General features: G+C 35.4%; 1 protein-coding gene across 1 annotated transcript in view; it reads right to left on the reverse strand.

Annotated features, from left to right (window-relative positions):
- The window catches only part of CYLD (ubiquitin carboxyl-terminal hydrolase CYLD), a 104,249-nt gene extending 90,747 nt beyond the window's left edge, over positions 1-13,502 (reverse strand). The window contains exons 1-2 of the mRNA XM_089249100.1: positions 13,243-13,502; positions 435-937 (exon numbers count right to left, since the gene is read on the reverse strand). Coding sequence (XP_089105226.1) covers positions 435-902 — 468 coding nt within the window. The 5' untranslated portion in view covers positions 903-937; positions 13,243-13,502. The remainder of the gene's footprint in view (positions 1-434; positions 938-13,242) is intronic.
- Positions 13,503-14,458: the final 956 nt, after the last annotated feature.

Raw genomic sequence — 14,458 nt, forward strand, 5'->3', positions numbered from 1 at the left:
AGTCCCCAAAATATGTACTGACCCAGCTTACCAAGCATTTAGTTGCGTCCCTATCCTGAAGCAAGCTGGGCTGTGGTTAGAATAGTATCCCCTGCCCTTCTTGCAACTAGGTTTCTTGTATTCTAAAAATTTCGATGACGGTTGGTCAAAGAGTGTAAACATGTGCAGAAAAAATACGCACACTCAAACACACGTCTATGAAGAGTTAATGTTTCAGAGTGTAAAAGAAAATTTCACCAGAAAAAAAATGAAACAATTACGGAAACCTGAAAAGAACAACAAAAGGGTGAATTTTTTGAAACGTAGGAGGATGCTTGAAAAAAAAGAGGACATCTGGTAATGCTATGCTGTTTAGCAATAGTCTCTTGACATTTTGTTTCGTACAGGTTTTACTGTATAAGGTCGATTAAATCAACATTATCAATTGGACTTACCAAAAGTTCAATTCCATAAGAAATGCCTTTGCCAAGCTCTGGTACAAATCCACAATAGCGAACAATACCTTCTACAGGATCCAAATCCGCACCCAAGTCAACGTTAACAGTACTTCCCTCTTTTATCATTGATGCCTCCTGTAACCACTGATTATCATACAAGACTCTTAAACGGTCTCGAACAGGGGACACGGGAGCCAAGACATCAGCTTCAAAACTGGAAAGCTCTTGAACGTCAGAATTGTTGCACAGAGTGAAAACACCATCATGATCCAGGGAGCGAACACATATTGCTGTGTTTTCATCCTGCCTGACTTCCTGCACTAAGCTGCCGGGTACCAGCTGAACTTCAGTCTCAAAAGTGGGCTTCTGGTACGGCAAGCCATGATGGTCATCAAGTATTTTTTTGCCGTAACATTCTTCCAGCAATAGGAATTTTCTTCTTCTCCTTCCGAATTCAGAATTCATTCTTAATAGGAACAATAAATCATCGGCTCAATTCCCTGGAAATGAATAAATACAAATCAGTAACATTCAAATACAACATTCATTCCTCCTGCAGTAAACATTTGAGACTAAAATTCATCATTGAACTGCGAACTTTAAAAAAATTAAGCACACTCGTAATAGTTATATATATAAGTAACAGGACACAATTTAAGCAGGGCTTGACAAATTGGAAAAAAATATAGGCGGCACCAATCAAATTTCTTAGGAGCCAAGCAGGCCTTGTTCTAAAAAAAAAGTCCTGTGTGTGTGAATAATATTAATTTGACTTTGAGACTTGATGGCCCTTTTCCATGTTGGAAATCAGCGCTGACAAATCAGAACAGTTTGTATCATTTTTTAGACTCTAATTTACCATTACGATATAGAAAATGTTGAGTGCACATACCATTTTTCCAGTCACCATGGTGACTTAGCACCTGGAATTTTGCAAGCCCTGAATTTCAGGGATTTAACTCTTAGACTATCACCAAATTTATATACTTTTCAGTACCAATGAACCCACATTGAATATTTATGCATTTTCCTTAATTTAGTACAGCAAGGATACATGAAAATGATTTGAAAAGTATAATAAACCGAAGAGCAGTTGACGTGATTCATTTTTTAATACAATGGGTTTTTTAATTAATAAAATTTCAATATGTATTACATACTCTCTTTATATGACCCCCCCTTGCACTTCATACAAAACCTCGGTTTTTCTGAAAAAAAAGAAAAAAAACAGGTTTATACCATTTGAAACAAATTTCAAAGAAGTTCCAATTCATTTGGTTTTTTAGCAATATACATTGCAATATGCTCAGTACATATGTGAGCATTACATTTCTTGCAACAGATTCTTGTCTTGTGACTCTTTCTGATGAACACATTCCACGTCAAGCTTTCTTCTTAGGTGGCTCATCATCATCGTGGCTGTCTGATAGATCGTCTTTGAAAACTGCCAATTGTTTTTCAAGTGAAATAAGAAAGCTTCTTTGTATGTGTTTCTGAAATTCATGTGTGCTACCTTCTTGAAATGATAGTCAAACAATGTATGTGTTGAGACCACTCGCATTGATTGTTGCGAAAAAGTACCATTAGTCATATTTTTGTTTTTCTATAGCAGAGTCGTTTGATCCATGGTATCTACACCAGATTTTGTTTCGTTGTATTGCAGGATTATATGTGGCTTTTACTCTGGTTTTGAATTATCCAGCTTGGGTTGACTGTGTATTGTGCTGAGAAGAGTGACCATTTTATTTTTCTTCTGACAATTGACTGTTGAATTCGGACCAACTACCGTTGAATCTTTTGGAACAGGAATCCAAAAAGATTGCTGTTTAGTGTCCTGTGTGCATTGATCTACTTTTACAAATACAATTGGAAGTTCCAGATAATTTTTGATGTTTCAGACGCACGTGAGTTGCCGTTGCTTATATTCACAAGCTAGAAATAGGCGTGAAGAAATTATCTGCAGTAATATTTCTACCAACACCTATATGTATGCCATGTCAGTTTCCAGAACTACTCTTTCACCTCTCATGGTTTCCCTCTCATTTTGATCTCCTTCCAGTGTATACCTGCATGTTACACACATTGCTTGTTGTGCTGTAGCAAGTAACCCAACATTTTCCTGGTTTACTGGGTATGTGTTGCCTAAAAAAAAACAATGCCCTTTGAATGTAACCAACTACTCGTCCATCGTTCTGTTATTGTTGAAATTTCGCTGACTTTTTCATTAGAAAGACCACCACGTGTCATTATCTGCCAAACAGAACAAAGTCTCGTTCCTACTCGTAACTATTTTGAAAAACTTTGCTTTGAACAAGCACCAAATGTAGCCTTGGCCATTGTATTATTTGACTTGCCTTGGTGGCGCCACCTATATATTTGCTATGCAAGAGGGAGGAATAAGGCTTTGAAAAACAGTGCTATCTGTGGTGAAAAACCTGATCTTTCATTGTTTTTTTCATAAAATACCCATAGGGGTCTAATGAACCCCATTGGTATTGAAAGCTACAAGTTTGAATAAGTTAGGCTAAATTGAAAAAAGGAAGAATGTCCAGTAAAAAGAAAAAATAACAAAAGTCAGGGAAAGCTTAGCTCTTGGAAATGCACAGTTTACTTACAAATTAAATTTTATTACATGAGGTGGGTCCAATCAATACCTTCTAGAGAGAAGGCCTTCGCCCGCGAAATTTTCGATGCTGTGACGTCACCACACTCCGGCTTAAACGAGAAAGAGAATTTCTTCTTCTCGGCATTCTCCCCCGATCCACGCTCTGCTTCTCCCAAGAAATCGCCATTAACGAAGGCACGTGGTCGTCGATTAGATATTTTTTTATAGAAATATGTCTGACCCAAAAGTATCTGTATTTTATTTTCCGAAATGTGAAGATCTGAAGAAGAAGAAGTGGTTGAATTCCATCCAAAGAAAGGGAGGAAAAAAGGACTTCGTACCGAATGATCGCAGTAGTGTAAGTGCTCATTTCGTAAACATTATATTGTTTTATTCTTTAAGAAAAATTAAAGAAAAAAACAACGGAATGCAAAAAAATCAACTCCAATATTAAGAAGAGATGGGACAAATAGTGATTCGGCGGAATAACCGAGTACCAAATATTCAGATAATGTTTTGGCCAGATAGCAAATATTTCGTGGCCGAATATTAATTTCCTTAAAATTCATCACAATTGTAAATGAAATTAGTGTTTTTAATTAAGAAATGAAATTATTGGTAATTTTAAATATTGAATTTTAAGTATGGAATTTTTTTATTTCAATAGATATTGTAAAACTGGTAATTGGGAGATATTGCCATGATACTGACAAAATTTGACAATGATACATCATAGTACATTAATATTACCAAATGATTTTTGTTTTTAATTAATTACAATTTCATATCCAATCAAGGAAATGTAAATCATTATTTACTCCTAACTAGTAATGCACCATATAATTTATGAACTAGTATTTAACTAGTTATAATAATAGTATATTATATATAATTTAGCAGCAGATTATTTGTCCCATCTCTTATGGAGAACAAGTAATGGTCAGAGACTAAATTAATTTCATGTTATTACCAATAGCCATCAGTCTGATTATGCTTATTTTATGTCTAGGTATGTGAACTGCATTTTCTGGCCACGGATTTGTTAACAGAATCTTCAGCTTTTGACAGAAACAGTGGTAATACTTTAACAGCTCCGTTGATAATTAAGAGAAGAAAGAACGCTGTGCCATGCCTCTTCGAAGGATATCCCTCAACTTCTATGACACTTCCTATTAAACGAAGGTTATCTCCAAACTACAAAAAACACTGAAAGAATGAACGCTTAAAAATGGCCCTTGAGGAAAGTGTGACTGATGCAGCAACATTTTCTCAGCAGAGACAAATCAGCAGTATGGAAGATCTACAGTGATGTGTTGAAACATTTGGTCTTGACAATTTTTATGAAGTGTCGAATCAGTGAAAAATTTTGTGTTTATCATTTGGATATACAACCATACCCACAGATTTCGCATTCAGTGGTTGTAAGTAATCTTAATGTTTCTGTTTATCTAAAAAGTATTGCATTGAAAAGAATTACAAAATTTACCCTCCCATATAAGTTCACAAATTTCAATGACTTAATTGATATATTAGACACACTTAAAAGTATGAATCCTATGTGTGAGGAAAAAATTCCTCTAAAATAGATTTCTTCAATGATGCTCTGTCTTCTTTGAAGACTGGTGAAAATGAATTACTGATAAATTTTATAGAGGAACAAATTAAGATTAGTCGTTGTGCAAAAAACAACTTTAAATACTCTAATGACATCATATATTTGCTACTCTGTTACATTCAATTTCGCCACAAGTGTACAAATTTATAAGATCTAGCAATAAAATGATACTGCCTCATCCATCAACTTTGAGGAAAATTAGTCAGCGACTACCAGTTTCACCAACCGAGGAGGTGAGTCAAAATTTCTTGATGTACATAAAAGCTAAAGCAAAATATATTTCTGATGCAGATAAAGTTATTTTTCTTGTTGACGAAATTTACGTAAAACCTTATTTTGATTATAAGGGAGGTTCTGTTGTTGGCATGGCCTTCAACACAGAAGAAGCTGCGAAGAGTGCTTTTGTGTTTATAGTTTCCAGCCTAATGTCCCCCTTTAAAGAAGTTGTGCATATTTTACCTGTGTTCAAGATAAATCATGTATTGTTACGTAATGTTATCCTAAGTTATTTTAGGTTTAGAAAATATTGGTTTCACAGTTATTGGTGTTGTCACTGATAACAATGCTATCAATAGAAAAGCAATGAGCTTGTTCACAAAGCCACATAAGAATTTATATATGTATCCCCAGCCTCGGTGTCCATCGAGACCACTATTTTTTGTTATAGTGTGTATTTGTTAAAAAATATCAGAAATAACTGGTTGGTTGAATCAAAGAAATGATGGCAAGTGCTATTTTTACCTGAACTTTGATGTTTCAGTTGACAATTTTTGTACAGCATCTTTTGCATCAGTGAAACAACTGTATGACAGACTCTGCAAATGTTGTCTCATATGCAAGAGGGCTAACATGAAAATCTCAGACCTTTTAATTTAGAGAGACAAAACATCAAACTTGTACTCAGTCTTCAATTAGTTTGTTTGCGAGGCTTTAAATATATTGGGTCCAGACAGAAATATCCCTCATTTCACTGATACTGCTGAATTTACCAAAGTAATCACAGTAATCAGATAATCATAGTAATAATCATATCATATATAGTAATAAATGATATATAATAATCAGAGTAAGCATAGAGAAGTTCTTGTAAACACAGCTTTTACCACCTTGAAAGAGTTTGAAATTTTATTAAATGTATATGAATGTTGTAGTTGTCACAGGGAAGCTGATATTGCTCAAAAATTTTTTATGGATTTCATCTAATATTTTACTCAAAAATCTGTGTATGAATAAAAATGATTTGGTGACAAAGAAAAAAGGGGAAATTAGGAATGAAAAATGTGCAAAGAGGAAACTTGATTGTTTTGATCAAGTTTGGTAAATGTATAAGTAATGGGCCATTTAACATTTAATTAATTAGCTCCGAAACTTGAAATAATATTTACTCAATTACTTTTCAATATCAGTCAAACATTTATCCATCATTATCAGCTCAAAATTTCAAATTCACCTTTAAATTCATTTTTTATTTTTAAATCTTTGAAATAAGTGTCTCATTACTGGTACATTTTACACCTCCCTTTTTTTTTTTAAAAAAAGTTATACATAAATGATGGTGGTTATGATTTTAGTCGTTCACAGAAAATTGCCATCAAGTTCTGAATATATATATATTGCTCACATGCTTTCATGAAAAAACTTAAATGCTCAGAGTGGAAAGAGTATCTAAGTACTGAAAAAGAAATGTGTTTATGTGTGATGGTTATGTGTGAAGATGGAAGTTTCATATTCATACGAAATTTGGTTAAAGGGGTTTGTCGTGTCAACTCCTGTAGTTGTTAGTTATGTTCTATATAATGACGTTGTGACTGAGAAACTGAAAAATGATGTTGAATTCATGTTTAATGCAAATGTTCAATTAAAGATTGTTTTTCAATTCTAGCAAGTTTTATTTCTTGTGTAATTCCATGTGTGTAGTGAAAAACATTGGATAGAATTTTTGCTCCCCAGCCTAAATAAAATATGAACCAGATGATATTTATAATCTTGAACATAGATCACACTTTGCTTCATAACAAACCTCAAAATTAATCTACGTATTCTTGGTTTGTTTTTTTTCTGGCTTATTTCTAAAGAATCTTCGAATAAAAATGAATTTTTAAGAGAAGTTATAAATAATAAAACAATTTTATGCAAAGAAGAAACTGGTGACATTGAAGAAAAAAACTATTTTTGAAATGGATTTTTACTACTTGAATGTTATGAATTTTTGTACGAATGAGAATCATGCAATCTATATCTAATCCATAGTTTCCATTGAAATTTTCTGGAAGGAGCAAAGCATATTTGTTCATTCGTTCTTTTTTCTTCCTTTCAATAAAATACACATTACGTGAAAAGTTTGTATATACTGTATATATTTTTTAAATAAAATATATAGTGAATATTACATATGTCTATCTTAATGAAAAATAAAGGATATTTTATATATACTTAAATTTTGGTATTCAATGGATATTTTTTTGGTTAAAATCAACAGAAATGAAATTCCGAAAAATTCTCTTGGGGAAATTTTGATGTCAAATGGTAATTTCTTCAAAGTTTTCGTAAAAACTCTGGCTCTAATTGATACTTGAAAATAATGTTGAATTATGAGTATAAACTCGTCCATTCGAGTGCTAAATTCTAAGGTAATTCAACCTTTTTTTTAATAAGAAAAAAATATATATTACAGCGGGGTGGGTCAAAAAAAAATATTTGTATATATAACGGCGTTACAGTGTGTGGTGCTGCTGGAAAACGATCTTACAGGGAAGACGATTCTAGGACGGAATTCGATGACGTCACGAATCTCGGGGTCAGGCCTTCTGCTCTAGAAGGTATTGGTCCAATGGACCCCATCGGTAATCTAAGGGCTAAAATTACATCTTCATAGCTTATTTGTCTTATGCCTTCCTATCACTCTTCTTCCCAAAGCCAACCCACAGAATTCTGTACTGTAAATTTAGCTCCTACCATCCATGGGTCTATTCCAGAGCTCCACACCCCCCCCCCCCCAGAGGTGATATGTTACACGGCCAAAAGTATATGATGGTGAGTGTGATCCCATTTGTTTAATGGTTTATATTTATTTTATAATGGGTAGAGCGTGAGTCATTTCACTATGATAGAGCTCAGTTTTATTTTCTTTCTCTTCACGAAAGACTATTCTTTTTTCTACCTGAGTGATTAAGAGAGCAAATTTTCGTTACCTTGGGTGTCAAATACCTGAAAAGCCGGACTGTAAATTGTAAGGAAATATCATAAAAATATTACGAGATAGATTTTTTTCCTATAATTGCCAGTAGTTGATCTCACAAAACTGATACCCAAGGGTGACCATATTTCATTGACACTCTATAGCAAGACATACAAATGTCAAATTATCCATCACCAAAACCAAAGATACTTCAAAGAAAAAATAACTGACTTGCGACAAAAACTTCCGATATATATAGCCTATCCAATGCAATAATCGCAGTCACAGTCCTTCATTCACCATTGTGCGACATTAAAATTTTCACAAAATAACTAACATTTTGGTCATTTCACATAACTGATTTCCAAAAAGGCCTACTAATGCCACCATTATACATAAAAATTAGTCACATAAAATTGTTTGTCACAGTCCTAGAAAGATGATAAATCAGTAGGATTAAAACATGTACACCATGTTCCTTACATTTTCCGTGACAAAGATTAATTATCTTTCATAATCATAGATTACACATTAAAGAATATGGAATACAAAAAATTTCCAAAAAAATCAAAAACTGATAAAGAAGCTATATCAATGTTCGCATGCTTAGGTAATTGCTGGACCAAAAACCCTCTTGAACTTGTGGAAAAACATTAAAATCTCAACAAAAATGTCCAATATTTCTCTAAATGGCATATCACATCTTCCACACTCTTCTCGAAAAGTTCACAGGAAGCATGAGTGCTTACCCAAAAGAACACCTTCACCAAAGGGTCTTCGAATCGGTGCATCTATATAAGGGAGGACACATCAAAAACATTATGGAGATTACTTTTGGGATTTTGGGAGTTAAAACGTGAAGATGAAGTGCATATATAGGAATAAAGATGGGAAAAAAATCCCATAATTTTTTCAATCTGAAATTTTATTTTGACTCTAATTTTGTTTTCTGTGAAATGTCCAGATATGCACGCATATTCTAAAAGTGATCTACAGTTTTTTTAAATTATTATCCGAGCAAAAATTTCTTTCTCTGTCATTTTCAATATTCCGGTCACCCAATCAGCCAAATAGTAAACGACCAATCCACAAATATATTGCACAAAAACTCCAATCAAATCTTGGAGCAGTCTACAAGGCTGAGTTTTAGCAGCCCTCCCCCACCTTTATAGATTTTGCAGCAATTTGGGCCACAGGTTCCGGAAAAAGGTGGCATAGGCTTCACAAAGTTCCGTTTACTTTCCCAAGTGTGTGAATCATCATAAATACCCATTATGGACCTCGCATCCTGCAGCAGGGCCACTAAGTTGTATAAACACTTTCAAGTGGTCTCCATCTCCGATTAAACATTGGTTAATAAAGATACATATGGCCATGATAAATATCTAGGTGCTACAAAGAAACTCTCAAAACAGATAAGCGGAAGCAACGATTATTATATATATATCATTTCTTTTTGTTTTTCACACTATAAATTCACTACAATGAGAATATAAGAGGAGGGCATAAGAGGAATATAAGAGAGAATAATGAGAAATTTTATCAGGGGGCCCACCAAAGATCCTACAGGCCCCGATGAGGTATGGGCTGGGACATGAGATGATGATTCAAGCAGACATTAGAATAGGTTTGGTAAAAAAAAAATACAGAGAATTACATTCAAAAATGCAAATACATAGGTGGACCTTGTGAAGATTTGATAGACCCTATTAAGACAAAATCTAAAAGAGGGAGGAGCTCATTCATGTGTAGATTAATATACAAAAATATTCATCCGATTTGTTGATTTTGCATTGAATTTTGAATTACATTTGAGTTTTAGCAGTCTTCCACACTCTTATTGATTTTGTAGCAATTCAAACTCTCACAGGTTAAAGCTCCGTTTATCTTGCTAAACAGGTGAATCCTTACAGAGACCAAGCGCGGATCCAGATTGGGGGGTGGGGGGTGGGGTTGATCGTCCCTTCCAAGAGCTGAATAATATGGGGGAAATTTGTCAGTCTCGTAAAATATGGGACGATCAATGTACCAAGTTGCTTCTCAGACACATGTAACTGGATCAGTCTGCCTCCATTTCATTGTAGCTGAGAATGCCTACCTTCGTTCCATTCAAAGCTGAAAATGTCTGCCTAGGTTTATTATGCCGCTGAAGATGTCTACCTCCACTCCATTGGAATCTGAAGATGCCTGTCTGTTCGATTTGCAGCTGAAGATGCTGCCTCTGCTTCATTCGCAGTTGTTAAATGATTGCCGAAGCCCCATCCATAGATGAAGATGTCTGCCTTTGCTAAGGAGTGGATCTAGAAGGGGGGAAGATGGACCATGCCTCCTAAGAGCCAAATAATGTGAGAAAATTTGTCTGTCCTGTAAAATGCAGGATGATCAAATGAACTTGCACAATTCGCCCCTATCGTCACATCATCCTGGATCTGTGCTTGAAGGAGAGTATGGTTCAAGACCGGTACATGTAAGAAACTTCCAAATGGTCACCATCTCTGATTAAACATCAGTTAATATGGATACATATGGCCAGATGATCAATATCTGAGTGCTATAAAGAAACTCGTAATATCTGATGCAAGGCCCTCACAAGGGTGGGACTGGGACGATTCTTATAATTTTTTTTCACACTATAAATCCACTGTAAGGGACCCTATGAAAAATCTGATCGTGGGGGCAGGGAAAAATGCTAAAGATCTCAGGACCTTGTTGCTGCATGAGAGGATGATTCGAGTAGACATTACGGTCATTGGTAACAAGAGAAAATTAGAATTACATTCGCCTCTGCAATACATAGGTAGAGATTTGATAGATTTCAATGGGGGCAACATCCAAAAGAGGCACATTCATGTATAGATAATATAAAAAAATATTGAGATCATTTGTTGATTTCTCAGCGAGTTATAGCATTAGGCTACATTCAAGAGTTTTATGAGCCCTATGTACCTTTATTGATTTTGTAGCACTTTGAGCCATAGACCCTCCAAAAGCAGAACATACCAAAATCTGAGACATGCACGAACAATCAGTGCTACTGTATAACAATCTGGAAGAATTTTAAGAAAAATGTGGAAAACACTAATTGTTAACCAGAACATTTTCAGTTAGTCAAGGGCTTGTTGCAGAACAATGTAAAATATTCTGCTTTGGGGGGCTAAAGCTGTTTACCTTACTAAGCATGTGAATCATTACAGAGATCATGGTTGAAAAGACTAGACAAGTACAAAGCCTTCAGAACACAGTCACCATCTCTGATTATTATTGATTAATATGTATACATATAGTCATGATTAATATCTGGGTGCTAAAAACAAACACTCAAAACAGAACATGCATGCCCCCCACCCTACAAGGGGAGAGTCTGAAAGGGCCCCAGTCCAGAGGCTCGGAACGATTTTTTTTTTCACAATACAGTTGATACAGTCGACGCTCATTATAGTACCCCCTCATTCCACTAAAACCAAACGTTATATTGGAAGGGATTATAAACATTATAACTGAAGGAAAACACATGCCTTGCTGAAATGTGCTTTGGAGACTGATGCTGCCATCTACTTTTTTTAAATCTACTATCTTTTAAATCTGTTGTATCTTCTAAATTAGAATAAAATATACATATATTTTATAAATTTATCATACAAAATTTAAACACCCTTTAAATTAGAGTATAATATTCAGGCGTCTGTCTAGACTTTTTATAGGGTCCTATTTTTGTGAGAAGGATCGTTAATTTTGAGGTAATAAAGTAATCTTTAATATACACAAAAGAAATGAAATTCCAAAGTTATGGAATCTCTAATTTTTATTTTGTGAACGGACCATTTTTTTAGGTCCAGAATTTTGTGAAGGATCCATTTGTTTTAAGTCTAGAATTTTTTGAAAGGTCTGAAAAATGGGCCCCAATTTTCGCTGGGCACAGACCCCTGATATTTGAAGAATTGGGTATGAATTTTCACACAATTTGCAAAAACCATTGCTGATGGCAACTGCTTAACTTAAATGATGATTTTAAACATTGTTAAGATATCAATTAAGCTCACTGCGCAAACTATTTATGCAAATGCTGCATTGATAGAGCATTATTATTTTTGTACTGCAGATATACAGATAATGTGAAAATAATTTGATAAACAAAAATAAAAGTTTCCAATGCAGTGCAATATTTCACTACTAGTAAATAGTAGGCCTACATGCATGCACTCAGAACTGGAACTGGGGGGGGGGGGGGACAGACAGGGCGATTGCCTCGGGTGGAAAAATTTAGGGGCAGCAAGTTTTAGGGGGAAAAAAAGAACACCATTACACAAAATTATCAAAGTTTATATTGGTGGGGCAGCAAAATCATGTTTGCTCCAGGCGGCAAAAATCTTAGTTACGACCCTGCATGTGCTTGATTACATTTCATCACCGATAGATGGCAGTATATTTTTTGAAATGTGCATCCCCAAAAATATATCCGACCACGAGCTGCCACTGTAACATACAAAAAAATATTCACCTGATTTACAGATTTCTCAGCGAGCTTTAGCATTACATTCAAGAGTTTTAGGAGCCCTCTGCACTTTTATTAATTTTTAGCAATTCAGGCCATAGGCTAAAGCTCCATTTATCTTACTAAAGCATGTGAATCATTACAGGGATCATGGTTCAAGACTAGATGCCTATAAAAACTTCCGAACGTTCACTATCTCTGATTAGGCATCGATTAATGCGGATACATATGGCCATGGTCAATATCTAGGTGCCACAAAAAACTTAAAAATGTGATGAATGGCCCTCACAACCATGGGGCTGACAGGGCTCCAGCCCAGGGACCACCAGGACGGTTCTTATATATATACATTTTTATCCACAATATAAGGAAGCCCGCTAAAGATCATAGCGTAGGGGTCCCGCTGCTGTGTGGGGTAGGTCATGAGATGATTCAAGTGTATGTTTGGTAACTGGAGACTAGGAATTTCATCTAAATATGCAATGCATAGGCCAGAGGTCTTCAACCTTTTTCAAGTCGCGAGCACTGCCTGTACCCATGATCAAAAGAAGAGCACCCTTACGGCAAGTCTGACATACCCATGCATGAAATCAGGACGATTTCATTTGTTCAATGCGATTTGTACAAGATGTTCACTAGGGACGTTGATCAAGTGCTTGCGAGCACGGAATCGTACACGAGCACTCTAGATGCTTTAGAGAGCACTATGGTGCTCGCGAGAAACGGGTTGAGGATGCTTGGCATAGGTGGACCTTGTACAGATTTGATACTCGATAGATGCCATCGGAATATTCAAAAGGAGGCGCGCACATTAGATGTTTCCCGAATAATACATTCCTAACATTAATGTTATATATATATATATATATATATATATAGAGAGAGAGAGAGATGAGAGATGCGATCAATACTCACATGGATCCATCAGCAAAACTCGACCATCTTCAACTATCAATATGAAAATCTCGGGACGATCGCGGATTTCGATTGAGGCTGCTCTCGTCTGATTTGGAAACGATTTCGACGATTGCGGCACGCGATTCAAACCACAACAGCAGCTGCAACTCTTATTACAAAATATTGGCAATATTTTCTCAACAGATAAAAAAAAAAATACCTGATTGACAAGTTTTTACTGTACAAAGTTTACATGAAATCTTATTTGTTCAAATTCTGTTGCCATTTTCATATCAGAAATTTATTATATTATTCAATCATGGACGAAATGAATAAAATACTCATACAAAATTAAAATTCCTATCATTTCGGCATCAACGAGTTCAGAAATTGAAAAACAATCAGGTTTCAATTTTTTTTTTAAATATATAAATTCAATTTGTTTTTTTTTCCCTTCAGATTTAACTTTCATTTGAATTTTGTACAAAACAAGGATCGATACAGCAACTAGTTTTTTTATATAAAGAAAACTAAAATAACGGAAAGACCTGCTGATATCTAGCATAAAGAATTTTTAAAGTCCCCCCTTGCGCACCAACAGTCCTGTAATATATATTCATCTAATTCGTTATTTTCTCACTTGCAACGAGATACCTAGATGGCAGCACTTGCTCTGGTACAGTTTCAAGTAGTGTCTTCCTACGTTAGGGATCGTTCAAGTATTACGTAAGCAAATTTTTAGCCATTTTTGACCCCGTCCCCCCCCCCCTGTCAGCAAAAGTCAGCAAAACGCTGACCCCCCCTTGTCAGCAAAATTTCGTCATCAGCTCTGTCCCTCTGAATCCTAACTCATATTTTCATAAAGGGTGGTTGATGACGTGAGCATTATCCAAACCCCTCCCCCCTTGTCATCAAAAGTCAGCAAATCGGACCCCCCCCCCCCCATCGATGATGACGTAATTCTTGAACGACCCCTTACGGAAAATTCGACTTTGTCCTTTTCAGGTCTTCGGAATTTTTTCTTCTCGGGAAAATGCTTTTTCTCCAATTTCTTCACTGATATGAGTGTTTCACAAATAGCCATCGAAATTTCCAGAATTTTTTGTTGCTTTTTTAAAGTAGTTCTGTTTCAGAGTCAGGGCCGTCTTAAGAGTATCATGGGCCCCCGGGCCAAGTGGTTTTTCGGAGGCCCTATCTGGTAAATCCTAGAAAATTTGAACTGGATTTCATTTCT

The sequence above is a fragment of the Pholcus phalangioides genome, unplaced genomic scaffold (genome assembly GCF_987345545.1).
Source record: "Pholcus phalangioides strain wild (caught in Gottingen) unplaced genomic scaffold, Ppha-v1.0 ptg000021l_1, whole genome shotgun sequence".
Classification (NCBI taxonomy): domain Eukaryota; kingdom Metazoa; phylum Arthropoda; class Arachnida; order Araneae; family Pholcidae; genus Pholcus; species Pholcus phalangioides.